The sequence below is a fragment of the Triturus cristatus genome, chromosome 4_1 (assembly GCF_964204655.1).
Source record: "Triturus cristatus chromosome 4_1, aTriCri1.1, whole genome shotgun sequence".
Classification (NCBI taxonomy): domain Eukaryota; kingdom Metazoa; phylum Chordata; class Amphibia; order Caudata; family Salamandridae; genus Triturus; species Triturus cristatus.
This window is the reverse complement of record NC_140585.1, coordinates 11,502,307-11,518,368: the sequence shown is the minus strand read 5'-3', so window position 1 is coordinate 11,518,368 and position 16,062 is coordinate 11,502,307. Positions and strand designations below refer to the sequence as shown.

General features: G+C 46.8%; 1 protein-coding gene across 1 annotated transcript in view; it reads left to right on the top strand.

Moving 5' to 3' along the window:
- The window catches only part of LOC146839296 (uncharacterized), a 400,042-nt gene that overhangs the window by 80,765 nt on the left and 303,215 nt on the right, over positions 1–16,062 (top strand). The window contains 1 exon segment of the mRNA XM_085650764.1: positions 5,260–5,907. Within this exon segment, the coding sequence (XP_085506890.1) occupies positions 5,260–5,907 (648 nt within the window).

Sequence of the window (16,062 nt, the reverse complement as noted above, 5' to 3'; positions counted from 1 at the left end):
TCCAGAGTCCGATATGGGGCATAAGCCGCAGGTACAGCTGAGGCTGAATATTCGTGGAACAAATTATCGTCTGCATCCACCTCCGCAAAGGTCACCCATGAGTAAAACAACTCATACGGGTAGGTGGTATCAGCACTGACCACAAAAACTAGGGACATCCCGTCATCAGGTACCCCATACGCCCTCAGATGAGCGCGCAGGGGAACCCTACTATGAGCGGGAATATTAACCGCCATAAGGACTCCTAAAAGAATAACAGCGATTTACTCAGTAGCACTTGGGCTCAAAAATTATAACCTTTTTAATTTTCAAGCTTGATAGAACCTTTAGTCTAAACCTAGGTAGGTTAAACCATCACTCAAGTTTTCCGGAAACGAGTGTGAGGGTTGTTGTGGACTAAAACAGCACTACTAAAGCGTCTCAGACGTTAAGACCAAACGTTAGGTGCGCCATGTTGCAGGGATTCTGCTTTTGCACAGAACTATGCGCAGGAGACCAGGACCTCAGAGAATTGTGGTGTACCAGAAAATCCTCCTCAGAACCCAGAACCCCTAATCCGACTAGCTTAGTATCTCATTCGTTAACCTAGATCTAGCTAGGTGGTCCCAATGTATAGACAAACCAGAACAAGCGACTTAGATATTTCTCAGGAGTGGTGGGAATCTGAAATACCTGTTCGTACTTATTTATTAGTCCACAACTGAATAATACAGACACGGTAAAGTTTAAAGAGTTTATTTTATAAACCTCGCGTCCCAAGATGCAGTACTTTGGCTAACACTAGCAGACTAACAATACAGATCAGAATCATGAGCATTATTACGATACCATATATAATGAAAGGAGCAATCATACTATTAATGACAGTGGTATACGGCCACACTCCTTTCACTATAATCTAATACATTATTATTATTAGACTATTAGAAGGTCTCTTAGGCTAACAGGGGGGACCCCATACCGTATAGATCAGCTTAGTAGAATCACATCAAAGGATCAGCTCTCACAGCATACATCAGCTCTTCTTGTTCGAATGAATGTAAAACCAAACTGTTCTGCAATATTAAAGACGCTCGTCCTTCAAACATTGGCAGCTGTATGCATGATATGTCTAACAAGTGTCTACGATCAATCTAAACACAACACTGTACCTTCTAGTGACCCAGACGCGTTCTTTGCATGATGTACAGACCAAGGGCACATTTCACGGTTAAGAATGTATAACAACCGTTTGTTATTCTGTAGGGCAAAGACGAGTCCGCATTTTACAAAATGAACAACACATAACAACAGTGCCGTGTGCAGCGCAGCAAAAACAACAAGCTTGCTTGTTAACTATGATCTCGGTTATGCTAACTTAGTATTGTAAATAGGGTGTGGCTTAGTCCATCTCACAATCCCAGGTATGCGCAATAGGATATTTTCGCAGCCCTGCCGTTTCTTCCCTGTGTAGGGTGGTACTATCTGCCTGCGCCCAGACCTCTAAGGATTTCACCCAATGTGATGCTTCCGGTGGGTCCTTATACTTCCACCTCTTAGTTATCAGCCGTTTTGCTGTTATGAGGCCTAGGTCATGGAATCTGGAGTATTCACTTATGCCGATGTTAAGATCAGCAATCAAGTTCCTGACAGTTGGCAAGGATCCATTATAACCCTATTTATAAAGGAGGAGATAGAACTAACTCTTCAAATTACAGGCTAGTCGCCTTACAGGATGTTGAAGCTAAATATTTTTCCTCATTAATCCTTGAAGATCTGGTCAACTGGTCAGGGGAACTCAACTTGATTCCAAAAAAGCAAACAGGCTTCAGAAAGGGGATTGGAACTATCTCTAACATTGTCCTTTTAAGTCTAACTAAGGTTGGTTTGACTAGGCTATTAATCGAACTTTCTGAGTTCCTGTCCACAAATAAGCTGGAAATTAACATGTCCAAAACAAAAACAATGCTTATTACTAACCGGCTCGCCCCACGATACAACATCTGGCTAGAAGGCAAACTATTGGAGAACGTATCCAACTATAAGTACCTGGGACGTTATATAGATGATAAGTTATCCCTTCGTGACCAGTAAAACTCCATGGCACAGAGAGTGAGGGCCTTAACATTTGCCTTCAGGTCATTGGCAAAAAAACTGGAGGGACCATCACTACGGCCGCTCCTGTCGATTATAGCCGCCAAACCCCTGCCAACCTTATCTTACGCTAGCGCGGCTATGCATGGAAAGATTCAGTGATTCTAAATAACAAGCATTTACAAAAAGGTTTTCCGACTCCCCACGACCGCCTCGCCAGCACAAATGCGCCTAGAATTTGGGTTAATGAATGAATCATTGGGTAGACTTTATACATATATAAAGGTCTGGTACCGGATAAAACAAAATGTGGAGGAGAGTAGCCTCAACGAGTCACTGTGGTTGGAACTGGAAAAGGAAAGAAAATCGCCAGCCAATCAATTTTTGCACAAAGCACTTAAAGCAACTTGTACCAATGATTTCAACTATCACGCTAGCAATAAATAAAGCAGCAAATCTTCATTCTCTGATACTGGATTCTCCCAAAGATCTCACTCGTGGACAGTGATTAACAGCTACAAAGTCCTTAAACCTGCAGCTACCTAGAGTCTATATTGCTGTCTTTGGTGTTTTCATTCCTTGTGCAGGGGGAGGCGATCAGTCCGTACCAATGCTTTGCTGCTCTGATTCTGCAGGGCCTGGTGCGACCATGTACCTATTCCTTTCAGTGGTGTTTTCTTTTCTACTAGCAGTTTAGTTTTGGGTCCTCGGGCCTGAAGCAGGCCAGCGCTGCTGACCTCCGGGAAGGATTGCCTCCTTGGTTAAAAGGAGCCGTGAGCAGCTGCCTTCTTTCCTCCAGCAGTTCCTAGAAAGTACATGGAAGGTGCAGCAGGTCTTCTCTTCCATTGCTGCATAAGCAGCAGGAAGTTTGTCAGGCCCCTCAAACATGGTGGAAGGTTCAAAGCACATGGGAGTATTCCCAGGCGATGCCCCTGGAGTTTTGTTTTAATAGATCTAGGGTAACTGTGGTTACAATATTTTTGACGTGCGAGAGCTTCATCGTGATTTAAGGTCATCCAGGAGAGAGCTCGAGCTGAGAAGGTAACCCTGTCCTCCACAAGTGAAAGCTGTTTATTGCTGTCCAGACCAGATGTTTTAAACCTGCATGGTGCATGTGCGTGTTCCAGAGATGAGACAGCCCAGTTGTTGCTAGGGACTCCTGGGTTTAGCTTCTTGTGTGTGATGTATCCCACCATAGTAGTTCACGCCATAGTGGTTGGTTTAAGGTGTTTGGAGCAGCATTTGTGATCTTATTCCAGCAGATAATATAAGCTCCATGCCTGGCTAAGGATTGTTTTGATAGGCCGAACTCCAACCGTATCTGAGCTGGTGAGGTATAATTTGGGAGGCTGAACATGATTGTGTATGCCTTGACTAGTGTGGTGTCCAGTATCGTGGCGTCTCTGCCTTGCATGGATTTGCTGCCTCAGGTGATTGTTGGAAGTATTTTGGCTTGTGCAATCCTGAGGAGGGTGGTTTAGTGTGGGCTCCGTCAGTTTAGATTTGAGGTTTTTCAGTGTTACTGCTAGCGCCAGCCCTTTCCTTTGATGACTTCTTTCTGTTGGAAAAAGATACCTTCTTTGTCGATAACAATGCCAAGGTACTTATAGTCGTCTGCCGGCTGTATTTGTGTCTTGCCCAGGTTTGTGGCCTTTTTCTCTTGTTGTTGATTGTCATTGTTCGTGTTTTTTTCATAGTTGACCTTCAGGCTGTTCTCCATAGCAGACCCCTGCATTTTGTTAAGGAGATGTTGCAGGCCCACCTGGGTGTGACCCACCAGAACGTCATTGTCAGCATACAGGAAACTCGTTGAGGTCTTTCCTCCCAGCCTAGACGCTTGGAGATTGCTGATGTTGAGTTCCTGCGTCAAGTTGGGCAGAAATAGATTGAAAAAGGTGGGAGCGAGCACGCACCCCTGCTTCAAGCCTTTGGTTGTTGGTACTCGCTTGGAAAGGTGTGTGCCTGCTCCTAGTTTCACTTGTACCCATGTGTCTGTATGGAGACCCTCTACATGTTTAGTAGAGGTTGGGGAATTTCCCAGTGGGTCAACTTGCCCCACAGCCTTGCCCTGCCTACGTGCTAAAGTTGATGAAGCAGAGGTGTAACGGGAGATTAGAGGCCTTTGCCTCATCTATACGTAGTGAGATGGCCAGTATGTTTGTTGTTGTGCCAGAGGTTTTGCAGAATTCTGCCTGGTTAAATGGAATTACTGCATTCTAGCTGCCCAAAGTGTAAGTTCCTTTAGCACAGTACCTGCAAAATATTTTGCCTCATTGTCGATTAAGACGTCCAAGCTGTAGTTTTGTAGTAGTGACTTATCACTGTTTTTGTGGATTGGAGAGATCGTTGAGCCTTCCCAGGAAGCTGGAGTTATGCCAAGGGATCTAACTTCCAGAAACAGAGGGCCCTAGATTCCAGCCCAGCCCTCCGCCCTTTGTGTGAAAAGCGCTGGTGGGATGCCATTAGGGCCCGGGGCCCCCTCCTTTCTTCCTTTTGTATTTGTTGCCTTATCCGTGTATGCTTGAGGCCGTGGCTTCATACTCCTGTGCGTCAGCTGCATCCAGCGTGGGTATGACGTTGTCATCCTCTGGTAGGTCTCCTATGGTGCAGTACTCTACCGTTTTCCTGGATGTCTGGCTTATCACTCTTTGCACGGTGTGATTGTTGAATTGGCCCCTTGGACCTTTTTGCCAGGTTTGGTGATTGACGTGGTCTCTTTGAAAGTTTACGCAGGTCTCCTCCGGAATGTAAGAAGCAATTCCCCCATGGTGTGGGCGCACTATCTTGTTAACAGTTCCCCAGAAGCGTTCACTGTCATTAGGGTTAATGTCATGCAGTAGCGTTGCCCATGCCTCGTCCTCTCGCGCTCTGTTGATTTCCTACTTCAGGTTTTTGAGTGAGGTACTTTGTTGTTGGAGAAGTGTGTGGAGTGTTGTTCTCCCCGGGTTGTATCGCACAGATCCTAGAGTGCTATTTAGGGTTCTTTTGATTTGCTCTAATTGTTCCAGTTGGCCATTTGTGATCCTACTTCCCTTGCTGTGGTCCCGATGGAAGTTTGTTTTCGGTGATGTGGCGTGTAGATCTGGCAGCCTGGCAGTCAAACTTTCCCATCTGACTATGTGACTGCTTGTTGATCCTTTACGAGTTTGTAGATGCCTGCATGGTGTCCATGCTTTCTGTTAATAGCAAGTCCATTGCTGATGCCGACAGGGTGTCCATGCTTTCTGTTTGTTGCAAGTCCTTTGCTGATGCCGGCAGGGTGTCCATGCTTTCTGTTTGTAGCAAGTCCATTGCTGATGCCGGCAGGGTGTCCATGCTTTCTGTTTGTAGCAAGTCCATTGCTGATGCCGGCACGGTGTCCATGCATTCTGTTTGTAGCAAGTCCATTGCTGATGCCGGCAGGGTGTCCATGCTTTCTGTTTGTAGCAAGTCCATTGCTGATGCCGGCAGGGTGTCCATGCATTCTGTTTGTAGCGAGTCCATTGCTGATGCCGGCACGGTGTCCATGCATTCTGTTTGTAGCAAGTCCATTGCTGATGCCGGCAGGGTGTCCATGCTTTCTGTTTGTAACAAGTCCATTGCTGATGCCGGCAGGTTGTCCATGCTTTCTGATTGTAGCGAGTCCATTGCTGATGCCGGCAGGGTGTCCATGCATTCTGTTTGTAGCAAGTCCATTGCTGATGCCGGCAGGGTGTCCATGCTTTCTGTTTGTAACCAGTCCATTGCTGATGCCGACAGGGTGTCCATGCTTTCTGTTTGTAGCGAGTCCGTTGCTGATTCTGACAGGTTGTCCATGCTTACTCCCGGAAATGTGATTCTCTTAAAGTTGATCATGTAAATGGAGTCTGGGTCTCTTCCGAGCTGTGAAATGAGGTTGCAGTTGCTAATAGGTGCATTTCTTGTGGTCGGTGGTGGCTGTATCCCTTTCCTCCTAAGCGGAATGCAGAGATGCTATTGAACATCGAGAGGCTGGCGAAAGTGTAATTCATTGTTGAGCAAGTTGAGGAAGAGTTGAAGGCGGCCCCTGGGAGAGAATCCTCAGGGAGTCTTCCATTAAGTGCCCTGAGGTTAAGGTGCTCTAGATCATCCAGTAGGTGTCTACTTTTGCTGTTTCTTTTCCTGTGGGAGTTCCCACTTTGTGCTGGTATGTTCCAGTGTAATGTTTGGCTCCGCATTTTATCCTCCAGCGGCGTACCTAGGAGCTGGTAGTTCAGATCCCCCGAGAGGATGACGTTTGGTGTATCTGACTTGCTTATGTACTTTAGAAATTGGTCTATTAAGTGTGCAGAGTCTTTTGCTTTACGTTTTGGGTATATGTACGCTTTAACTGTTACTGCTTCGCCCTGGATTCCCATTAAGGGAAAGAGTGATCTTGACCGCGATGGTGGCTTTGAGGCAAGATCCACAAGTTCTGCTGAAGCTGTGCAAGTTGTGGATACATTGATTGACAGTTCTCCTGATAGGTGGCCAAATCTCCCTCCCTTTGCTTTGGCATCACGAAGCACATAAACCCCTGCGGGTGGAACGGGTCTGTCTGCCATGTTGCCTGCAGCGATATTATATCAAAAGGTTTTAGGTAATGCAGGACCTCTGGATCAGATGTTTTGCGCGCCAGTCCATTAACATTCCACAAGCAAAGGCGGAGGGTGGTTTTGCTGTCCGTAATAGCTACGCCCTCCTGTATGTCTTGTCATTGGGTACCAGGTAGGGCATTTATAGTTCTTGAGATCCACCTGAGGTTGGGGTGCGTGCTTTCTGGTCCAGATGCTGTTTGGAACCTGCATAGTTGTTGGATGATTGGTGCCCGCCTCCTTTGTGGTGACTGCCCCAGAGCCCCTCTGAGTACTGATTGGGTATGCCTGGTCAGGCTAGCTGCTGTGGTGTCCTGGCTGGGACTGAGCAGAGGAGAAGGAAAGCCTGGGTTTTGGTGAGGGGCAATGTTTATTCCCCAGTCTTTAAAGATGCGATGCTCAGCAATTACTTTTTGAGCGACTGTTGCCTTTCTCCAGATAGCCTTTGTATCTTCGAGCTCCGAAGGGGCTGCAGGGCAGATGAACTCTATTGAGAGTAGATCAGTTGAAGTTAAATCCGCTAGCTTTGTTGTGGCTGATAATAACCCCAGGACGTTTCCTCCGTTCAGAACATCATGGTTCCCTTTGTAGATGTACTCAGGCTTGAGGAGTATGATGTTTTTATCGAGATGCATGTTTGGAGATGGCTGTGTTTGGAGGATTGGCCCACTGGCATGCTGGACGCGTTGACCATCTAGCTGGGTTTGCTCCAGCTCTTTAGAGCTAAGCGCATCGCCACAGGGTAAATGATTCCACTAATCGAGTAGCGCCCAACACATTTGGGCTTGAGCTTATTCACCCCTTTAAGCCGGAGCTATTTAGTTGCCAACCACACCTTCTCCCCCACACAATACTTGGGCTCCTGGGATCCCCTCCGGTTCGCGTACCGTTTATCAGCAGCTTATGCCTTGGCAAGGTGGGTCTTCGCATCCTGGTGCACCACCCATATGTGGGCATGATGTTCACGCACCGAAGGAAGGTTTGAGGAGATGCGCCATTCGAAAGGTAGTACATTGGAATTATAGCTATTCAGGCAAAAGAAAGGGGTACAACCCAACGAGGAATGTTCAGCATTGTTGTAGGCGAATTCCGCCATCCACAATAAGGAGCTCCATTCATCATCTTGCTGGAGGGTGAAACATCGCAAATATTGTTCTAAGGTTTGCTTAAGACTTTCTGTTTTGCCATCAGTTTGAGGGTGGAGAGCGAGCATCTAACTTCATGGCTTCACATGAAACCATCCAAAACCGCAAAGTTGATTGCGAACCCCAGTCAGTAATCAGCACAGCGGGTATCCCATGAAGCCGTACCTCATGCTGCAGGAAGGTAGCAGCCAACTTCGTGGATGTAGGCACTTTTTTCAATGGTATGAAGTGACCCATTATGGTCAGGGGGTCAACAACTACCAGGATAGCAGTATAACCTTCACTAAAAGGCATTTCCACGATAAAATCCATGGGCACCGTATGCAAAGGAGCTGGAGGGATTGGAAGGGGTTCGAGCAATCCAGCTGGTTTATTGTGGCTGGGCTTCCCTTGGGTGCATACCGCACAGTTCAACACATATTGCTTGACCTCTTGTCGGAGATTTGGCCACCAGAAATTATGTTTAGTGAGTGCAATGGTTTTTTGGGCACCCAAATGACCCCCTATGGTGGAATCATGTGTCCATAACAAGGCCTGTTTGCGTAAGGCTTCCGTGGAAAGAAAAAGGGCATCAGAGTGATACAACAGGTTGTCCTGTTTAGATCGGTGTCAGGGTTTACCAACACCCACGCATCCTGATCTATCAGTTCCACTTGTGCCTGGACATCACTGAGGAAGGAGACAGAGGTGATATCTGCTTGTTCCGAACAGGGGAATTCAGCGTGCTGGAGGATAATGGGTGGTTCTCCATCTTCTTTCTCAGAGGGCTGATGAACTCTGGAAAGGGCGTCAGCCTTCCCATTTTGCAGGCCAGGTCGATATTTAATAACAAAATTGTAGTCAGAGAAGAAGAGAGACCATCTCAGTTGTCGGGGAGTAAGAGCCTTCGCTGTTTTCAGAGCAACAAGTTCCTGTGATTTGTGTATATTTCGATAGTGTGTTTGGCTCCTAGCAGGTAATTTCTCAACTCTTGACAGGCTCGTTTGATCGCCAGTAGCTCTTTATCTGTGATGCTGTAATTGAACTCGGTGGGAGTCCGTTTTTTCGAGTAGTACGCCCCAGGATGTATTTGCCCAGATTCAGGGTGCCGTTGTGAGAGGACGCCTCCTAAAGCTGACTGGGAGGCATCAGTTTCCAAAATAAATGGTTTTGGCACATCCGGATGCTCCAAGATGGGTGCCTGTGTGAACCGTCTCTTTAGTTCCGAGAATATGGATTCCGCTTCTGTTCCCCACTGGAATCGCACCCCCTTCTTTAACAGCCTGGTGATGGGTTGTACTAAATGTGAGAAGTCCTTGATGAACCTTGGATAGAAATTCGCAAACCCCAGGAAACTCTATACCCCTTTCACCGTCAGAGGGGTTTTCCACTCAGTGATGGCTTTTACCTTTTTGTCATCCGTTCAAATCCCTTTCTCGTTAATGACTTAACCCAAGAATTCTATCTCTGATGTGTGGAACAAGCACTTCTCCAACTTGGCATAAAGAGAGTTCTTCTGCAAGCGATCCAACACTGCCTTCACGTGGTCCATATGGTCCTCTTATGCTGTTGGAGTAGATCAGGATATCGTCAATGTAAACGATACAAAAGACCCCGAGATACCCCCGTAACTCTTCATCCATAAAGTACTGGAAGGCCCCAGGGGCATTACACAGCCCGAAGGGCATCACTTGGTATTCATACAGTCCAAATTTGGTCCGGAAGGCGGTCTTCCATTCATCTCCTTTTCTAACTCGCACCAAGTGGTGTGCCTCTCGAAGGTCAACTTAGTATATATCCGTGCCCCTTTGAGATGGTCCAACAAGACAGGTATGAGGGGTAGCTGGTAGCGTTTTGTTTTTTACCGTGACCTGGTTGATAGCTCTGTAGTCGATGCACGTACTAAGATCCCCCTCTTTCTCGAGGATGAAAAAGAGGGGGGAGGAAGCAGGAGAGGATGAGGGCCGAATAAATCCCGTTTGAATATGTTCTTCCAAGTACTCCTTCAGGTGTTGTGTTTCCGGCTCCGTGAGGGCATACACCCAACTACAAGGGATCGAGGCTCCAGGAAGCAGGTTGATCCTACAATCGACCTCCCTATGAGGAGGAAGCTGGCTTGCTTGTTGTTTGTCAAACACGGATTGGTAGTGGAGATATTCCAATGGGACTGACATGACGGAACACACTAAAGGTATACTGCTTCCAAGGGCAAGTTGACTTGCCTGAGTATCCTGGACCTTCTGCAGGCAGTTTTCTTTACTCACACAATGTGTTTGGCAGAATGAAGAGTTCATAGTTACTGAACGGGAGTACCGTTGTACCCATGGATCATGCAAGGTTAACCTTGGCATTCCCAAGATAAGGCGGAAATGAGGGGCATCGAATAAATTGAATTGGATGCTCTCATAATGGTCATCCCCATATTGCATCACAAGAGGCTGTGTGTGATCTGTCACTGGGCCTGACGTCAAGGCTGTTCCAAACACTGCTTTTACTGGTTCAGGGGTGCTTTTCCTCACACAAGAAATACCCAGTTGTTGGGTGTAAGTCTGATCCAAGAAATTACCTGTGGTTCCTGAATCAAATAACGCAGGCAATCTCTGGTGAAGGTCCGAGTCAAACCAGAGCGAGGCCACCACGTTGATATGGGCCACCGATGTCTGGACTGTATTGGCCAAAAGGGGGGAGATTGCTGGATCCATAATGCTCGAGCAAGGGATCCCGGTCTTGCTCGGGCTCTTCAGTTTTCCGACGTCTTCCACTCCTTCCAACCGTGCTGTACAATTGCTTGTGGTTTCACCCATGCTCCTTTCTCTGCTTTTTTGTGCAAGCCCTGCAGTCTCGAAGGAAATGGCCTCCCTTTCTACAATAGAGGCATAACCGCTGTTTCTGTCTCCTTCTCATCAAAGGTAAGAGGTCCGCGAATACCTTTTATTTGCATGGGCTTGGTACCATCAGCTAGGCGAGATGACAACTCTGCCGCGGGCTTGGTTCTAGGTAGATAATACCTTGCTTCTGCTCTCCCTTTGTCACCTTTCCGTTCCAATAGACGGTGATTGAGTTGTACTGTGAGAGTGAATAATTCTTCACAGGATTGGGGCATATGAATGACTTGGGCTAATACGTCTTTCAGTTCACTCTGCAACCTCTGATAGAAAAGAAAAGTCCTCTCCTCTGACGGCCAGTTCGCCTCAATGACTAACCGGTTAAATGTGGTTATGTAAGATAGGAGATTATGCTTTCCTCGCTTCAAGGTGATCCAACGTGAGGAATCACCGAACAAAGAGTGTCCTCATCTCTTCGCAGAAGGCCGCAAAATCATACAATACAGGGGCTTCTTTTTCAATCATAGGGATGGACCAGCTAGCCGCATACCCCCCTAGGTAGGATATCATGAAGGCTGTTGTGGAATATAGCTGGTTTACACAGGAAGTGGAGACTACATTGATTCAGTAACACTCCAAACTTCTTTGGGTCCCCAAAGAAGCGTTCCGGAGGAGCCAACGGTATTTGGGGTTGTTGGAAGAGGTTGACAGGGACGTTGCCGCCTTCGGCCAGAGAGGCACTCTTTGAGAGGATAAAAGATCAGCAAGATCTTCTTCGGTAGGGGCAGGTGGAGGTAAAGTCCAGTATTTCATGTACTTTACTTTCTACCCTGTCTGGTTAGCCCCGCTACTTCCCTGCGCATGGACCCCATCTCCCTGCGTAGGTCCTGATTTTCCACTCGGAAAGTCTGTATCTCTATCTGAAGAGTGGTCAGGGTCTCAAGGACCGAAGCCATCGTCTCATTTCGTTCCATCACCCAGACTGGTAAACAACGTGGGCCTGTCGTTCTGTTGGGTTACCGTGGTGGTGTGGGCACCAATCCGATAAGAACGCCCAGTGATGATGGAAGCTGCTAATTCCCCTCACACTCAACACAGGGAGCAAGAATAAGAACAACCACCCTGTGAGCAGTGCATCGGGGAAAAGGGAATGGGATAAAATAACAAATGGCGCTGCATGGATGAGTCATCCCTCAAGGCTTCTAGACACTATACAGTTGAGACGCACCCTGTATGCAAGAGAGGAGAGAGAGAGAGAGAAAAGAAAGCGTAAACACATACACCTCTTCCCTGAGTAATGCACTCTAACATTACTGAAATTATCTCCCCACTCACATCCACCAGCATCCACTGCAGCCAAGAAGAAACAACAAATCATTCTGTTCCGCGTGGTAGCAGACCCTGGGGCCTGAAGTAAATGAAACAATGCAGAAGGAGAAATAAGAAATGTCAAAAAAACACAAATCCAACAATGTTCCAGGGCGCCAGCCACCTACAGACCCCCAATGTGGATACCAATCGTCACAGTTTTCTCATGAACAGAAAAGCCCCAATCACTTATCTGCAGCCAGGCGTCCAATGTTCCTTTGGGGTGATTCCTGAAGTAGGACTGTAAAAACCCCAGCCCCTCCTGGCTGCTGGCACGGTGGCTTTGTGCAGAGAAAAACAACGGAGTAAATAGAAACCAAAAATGTCCCGGAATCTCGGGAAGCGCATAAATCCACGCTGATTCCAGAGGAAACAAATAGAGCGAGCAGGACCTTGGAAGCTCCCAAGATCGCACGCTCTCCGAGGACCAGAGCGCTAGGGAAAGCCTGTGATCCGAGGCCAAAATTCGGGCTGCCCGCTCAGCTGACTTCCCATGCCTCCGTAGCTGCGAGCCATGTGAATGCTGGGACATGTAGTGTCCCCCAGCCCATGTCAACAGATTCATCAAAGTTAGAGTGGTGTGTGCCTGCGCCTGTCTCTCTATGCAGCCCCGCCAAGGTTCTGACACGGTGGCTCAGGGTCTTAGCCTCGGGAAATGGGCTAGAGGGGAGTGCAAGTGCATCTTTGTGGCCTAGACTAAAGGGCCACTCATCCTGTTACTTCCAGCCAAGGATGTGGTATAGGGTGAGCAGTGTGTATGCTGTCCCCTCTCACTCTCGCTCCTATGCAGTGGGGGCAGTGGCTGAACCCCCCCACCCCCTCCGGTGGTCCAGTAGTTCGGGAGAGTCCTCCTGGTTGGGTGGCAGTCAGACAGACACTCTCAACACACCTGGAATGAGTTACTTGACCCTTCTACTCTGCAGTGTAGCTCTAGATTCTGGCCAGTGATGAGGAAACCTTTTTTGGCCCAGGAGCCGGGTGATGGCCTGGAATGTAATATTTCTAAGGAAGCCTGGGAGGCACATTTTGAGAAATTGTACTGTAGCTTGGAAGTTGAGCCTCCTAGTTCTGTCACTTCTGTTGGGGGTGAAATAATTACCTTCAATCGAGGTGAAGTTATCAAGGGGATTATGGGGCTAACAGCCGGTAAGGCACCAGGACCTGACGGGATCCCTCCGGACCTGTATAAGTCTGAGCCCAATTTCTGGGCACCCATACTAGAATGTGTGTTCAATGCTGCCGTGAAAGAAGGGTGTCCTCAATCATGGGGTGTTTCTACAATTGTCCCGGTTTTTAAGAAGGGGGACAAAGGCAGTCCACATTGCAACAGACCCATCTCATTAATAGATTCTATGGTCAAAATTGTAGGTAATATCTTATTGCAGCGACCTTCTGATTGGACAGAGGGGAATAATATTATGTCCATCTCTCAGAATGGTTTCTGTAGAGGTCGTTCCACAATAACTCAGTGTCTTAACCTCCTTTTAATACTAAGTAAGTATACTGTAGTACAGAAGGGCACCATCCACCTCGCCTTCATGGATCTGTCCTCAGCTTTTGACTGTGTAAACAGGGGAAAGCTGTGGCAGTCCATGAGGGAGAAGGGGGTGGATGGTGGTGTGGTTGATTTTTTGGCTGACTTACACAACAATACCAGAGCCAATGTGAGATATTCCCAAGAATGGTCGGTATCAAATAATTTTAAAATCAGAAAAGGTGTACGCCAGGGATGTATCTTGGCACCTTTTCTTTTTAATTTTTATATTAACGAGCTAGATAGCGTATTACAGAATGTTCAGGCTGACTATCCTAGAGTTGGAAGGCGGGGAATTCCTATTCTACTGTATGCAGATGATGCAGTTTTAATTTCGAGAACGGAGAAGGGCCTTCAATCTCTCCTAGACGCTTTTAAGTTATTCATGACAGATAGAGATCTTTTAGTTAATAATTCTAAATCATTTGTCATGCAAGTAGGACAGCAACCAAGGAGGACTTTCACATATAAAATTGATGAAGCTATAATGCCGTTAACAAAAACTTTCTCCTATCTTGGGGTTCTCTTTGACACTAAATTTAATTGGCCCCTCATCTTGCAAAAAAGAACGGAGAATTTGTAAGGGTTAATGCCTCAATTTTTAACTTTGCTGCCAAAATTTTTGAAATCAAATTTTTCTAGGCTTGGTCGACTAGAACTGTTTGAACATCCGAGCAAAATTGTACAAGGGGACCTGGAGCTCATTAAACGGGCCTTCCTTATGGATAGGAGGTCCCGGAGGGAAGGGGTGGAGCTCCAGAAACATAGCGTGAGGAAATTTGCCATGCTGAAAACTTGTGATACACTAGAACCATACCTGACTGGCTCATTGACCACCCATGGAAAATTTTTGTTGACAAGGTTTAGGCTAAACGTTTTTCATCACCTGCTGATTAGACCAAAAACAGATATGTTTAATAATTCGGCAGCACCCTGCGGCTGCAACGGAAAGTCTCCGCAGGATATGCTGCATTTTATATTTTTATGTAAGTTTTATGAGTTCCCCCGCAAGCGCTATCTGGTGACCCTTTTAAAAAAACTTGGTTTTATTCAAATCAGACCGGCACTAATGTATCTACAACTCTTGCATAGTGATTGTATCCTCCAAATGAAGGAATTTTTAAAATTAACTGTTAGACTGAGAATTGGTATGGACCAGTAATGACTCATTGCGTATTTTGCACTATCTTATGTCTTTATTTCTAGTAATGTTGTATCTTGTGGGAAAAATGTATAACTACTTAACAAACTGGCACTTTACTTGAAATGTGTTTATATGTGTGACATGTATTTTATTTTCTATATGTACTTTTATGGTTTATAAAAGAACCGTAATAAAGTATTTATGATGATGAGAAAAACGTACTCATTAGCTGGCTCAATTCTACTTTAAAGGCGGAGTCTCGGAGAGAGTATGGTGGGAATCACCAAGTAAAGGCAGAGGTCTGGGATTGTCAGAGCTCCATGGTCAATATCACTGGCGAGTGATCCGAATATGTACGGGGGAGAGGTTCACGTTGGGTAACCCTAGGCTCTTAAAGATTAACCAATAATCTATCCTAGTGGGTATGTCATGTACGGTGGAATAGTGCATATACCCGCCACCCGTATTTAAGCAATGTCTCCATATATCCACCATTCCCAAACAGTCCATTATATCTGTGATGGTTTTTGCAGCCGCTGCTGGTCGGGTCTCTTGATCTAGGTTCAAGGAGGCAATTAAAGGAGCCCCCTCCCCCCCCCCAAATCTGAGGCAGGCAATCTTCCTGGTGCAGGTAGGTGCAGAGTGTGTGGTAAAACTGCGGGTCATCATAGTTAGGACCGTAGAGTCCAACCAACAGGACTGCTAAGTCTTCCTTATAACAACGGGCCCCCACAAATCTACCGCTTGGGTCAATGTGTACATTTTTTATCGTCACACCTGCCTTATTGTCAGCCCAGATAAGGACCCCTCTAGGATGAGAGGTAAATCCAGACGCAATAAATTGACATGTTGTCGTTTCGCCCCCCTTTCTCATTGCCTCAAAGTCTGGTTGAACAAGGGTACCGCCCTTAATCGAGAGATCCTAAGGGATAGTATGGCTTGGACCATGACCATGACATTCCTTGGTTAAAATACATCCGGGATGAATATAGGACTCTTGGTAGGGCGAATCTCTATAGTAATCCGAATTCATTATAAAGAAAAGATCTTCTTTGTAGCCGGTCGTCAATGGCGGTCGCTGTAGCGTGAAGAGTCTGGCTCACCGGAGCTTCACGTTGGTGGTTAGTAAGATCTTGGTCTCAAAGAGCCCAAAACTTCAGTATTTCTCATTTTCTACCAGGAAGACCTCAACCGATGCAACGCCAAGGGGCCAGGACCTGGGAGGCACCTCTTGGGATAAGGAACTCACTCAAACAGAGGCCAGCAGGGTACAGGCAGGTTCAGTGCAACAGGACAGATGGGCAGTTGCAGGGGGACCACTGGAGCTGGTTGTGTTCCTGTGGCTCAGAACAGGCAGCCAACTAACTAGCCCTTAGAGTCACTCAGGTAGCCTGGGATGAAGGATGCAGGTCTTCTCAGACAG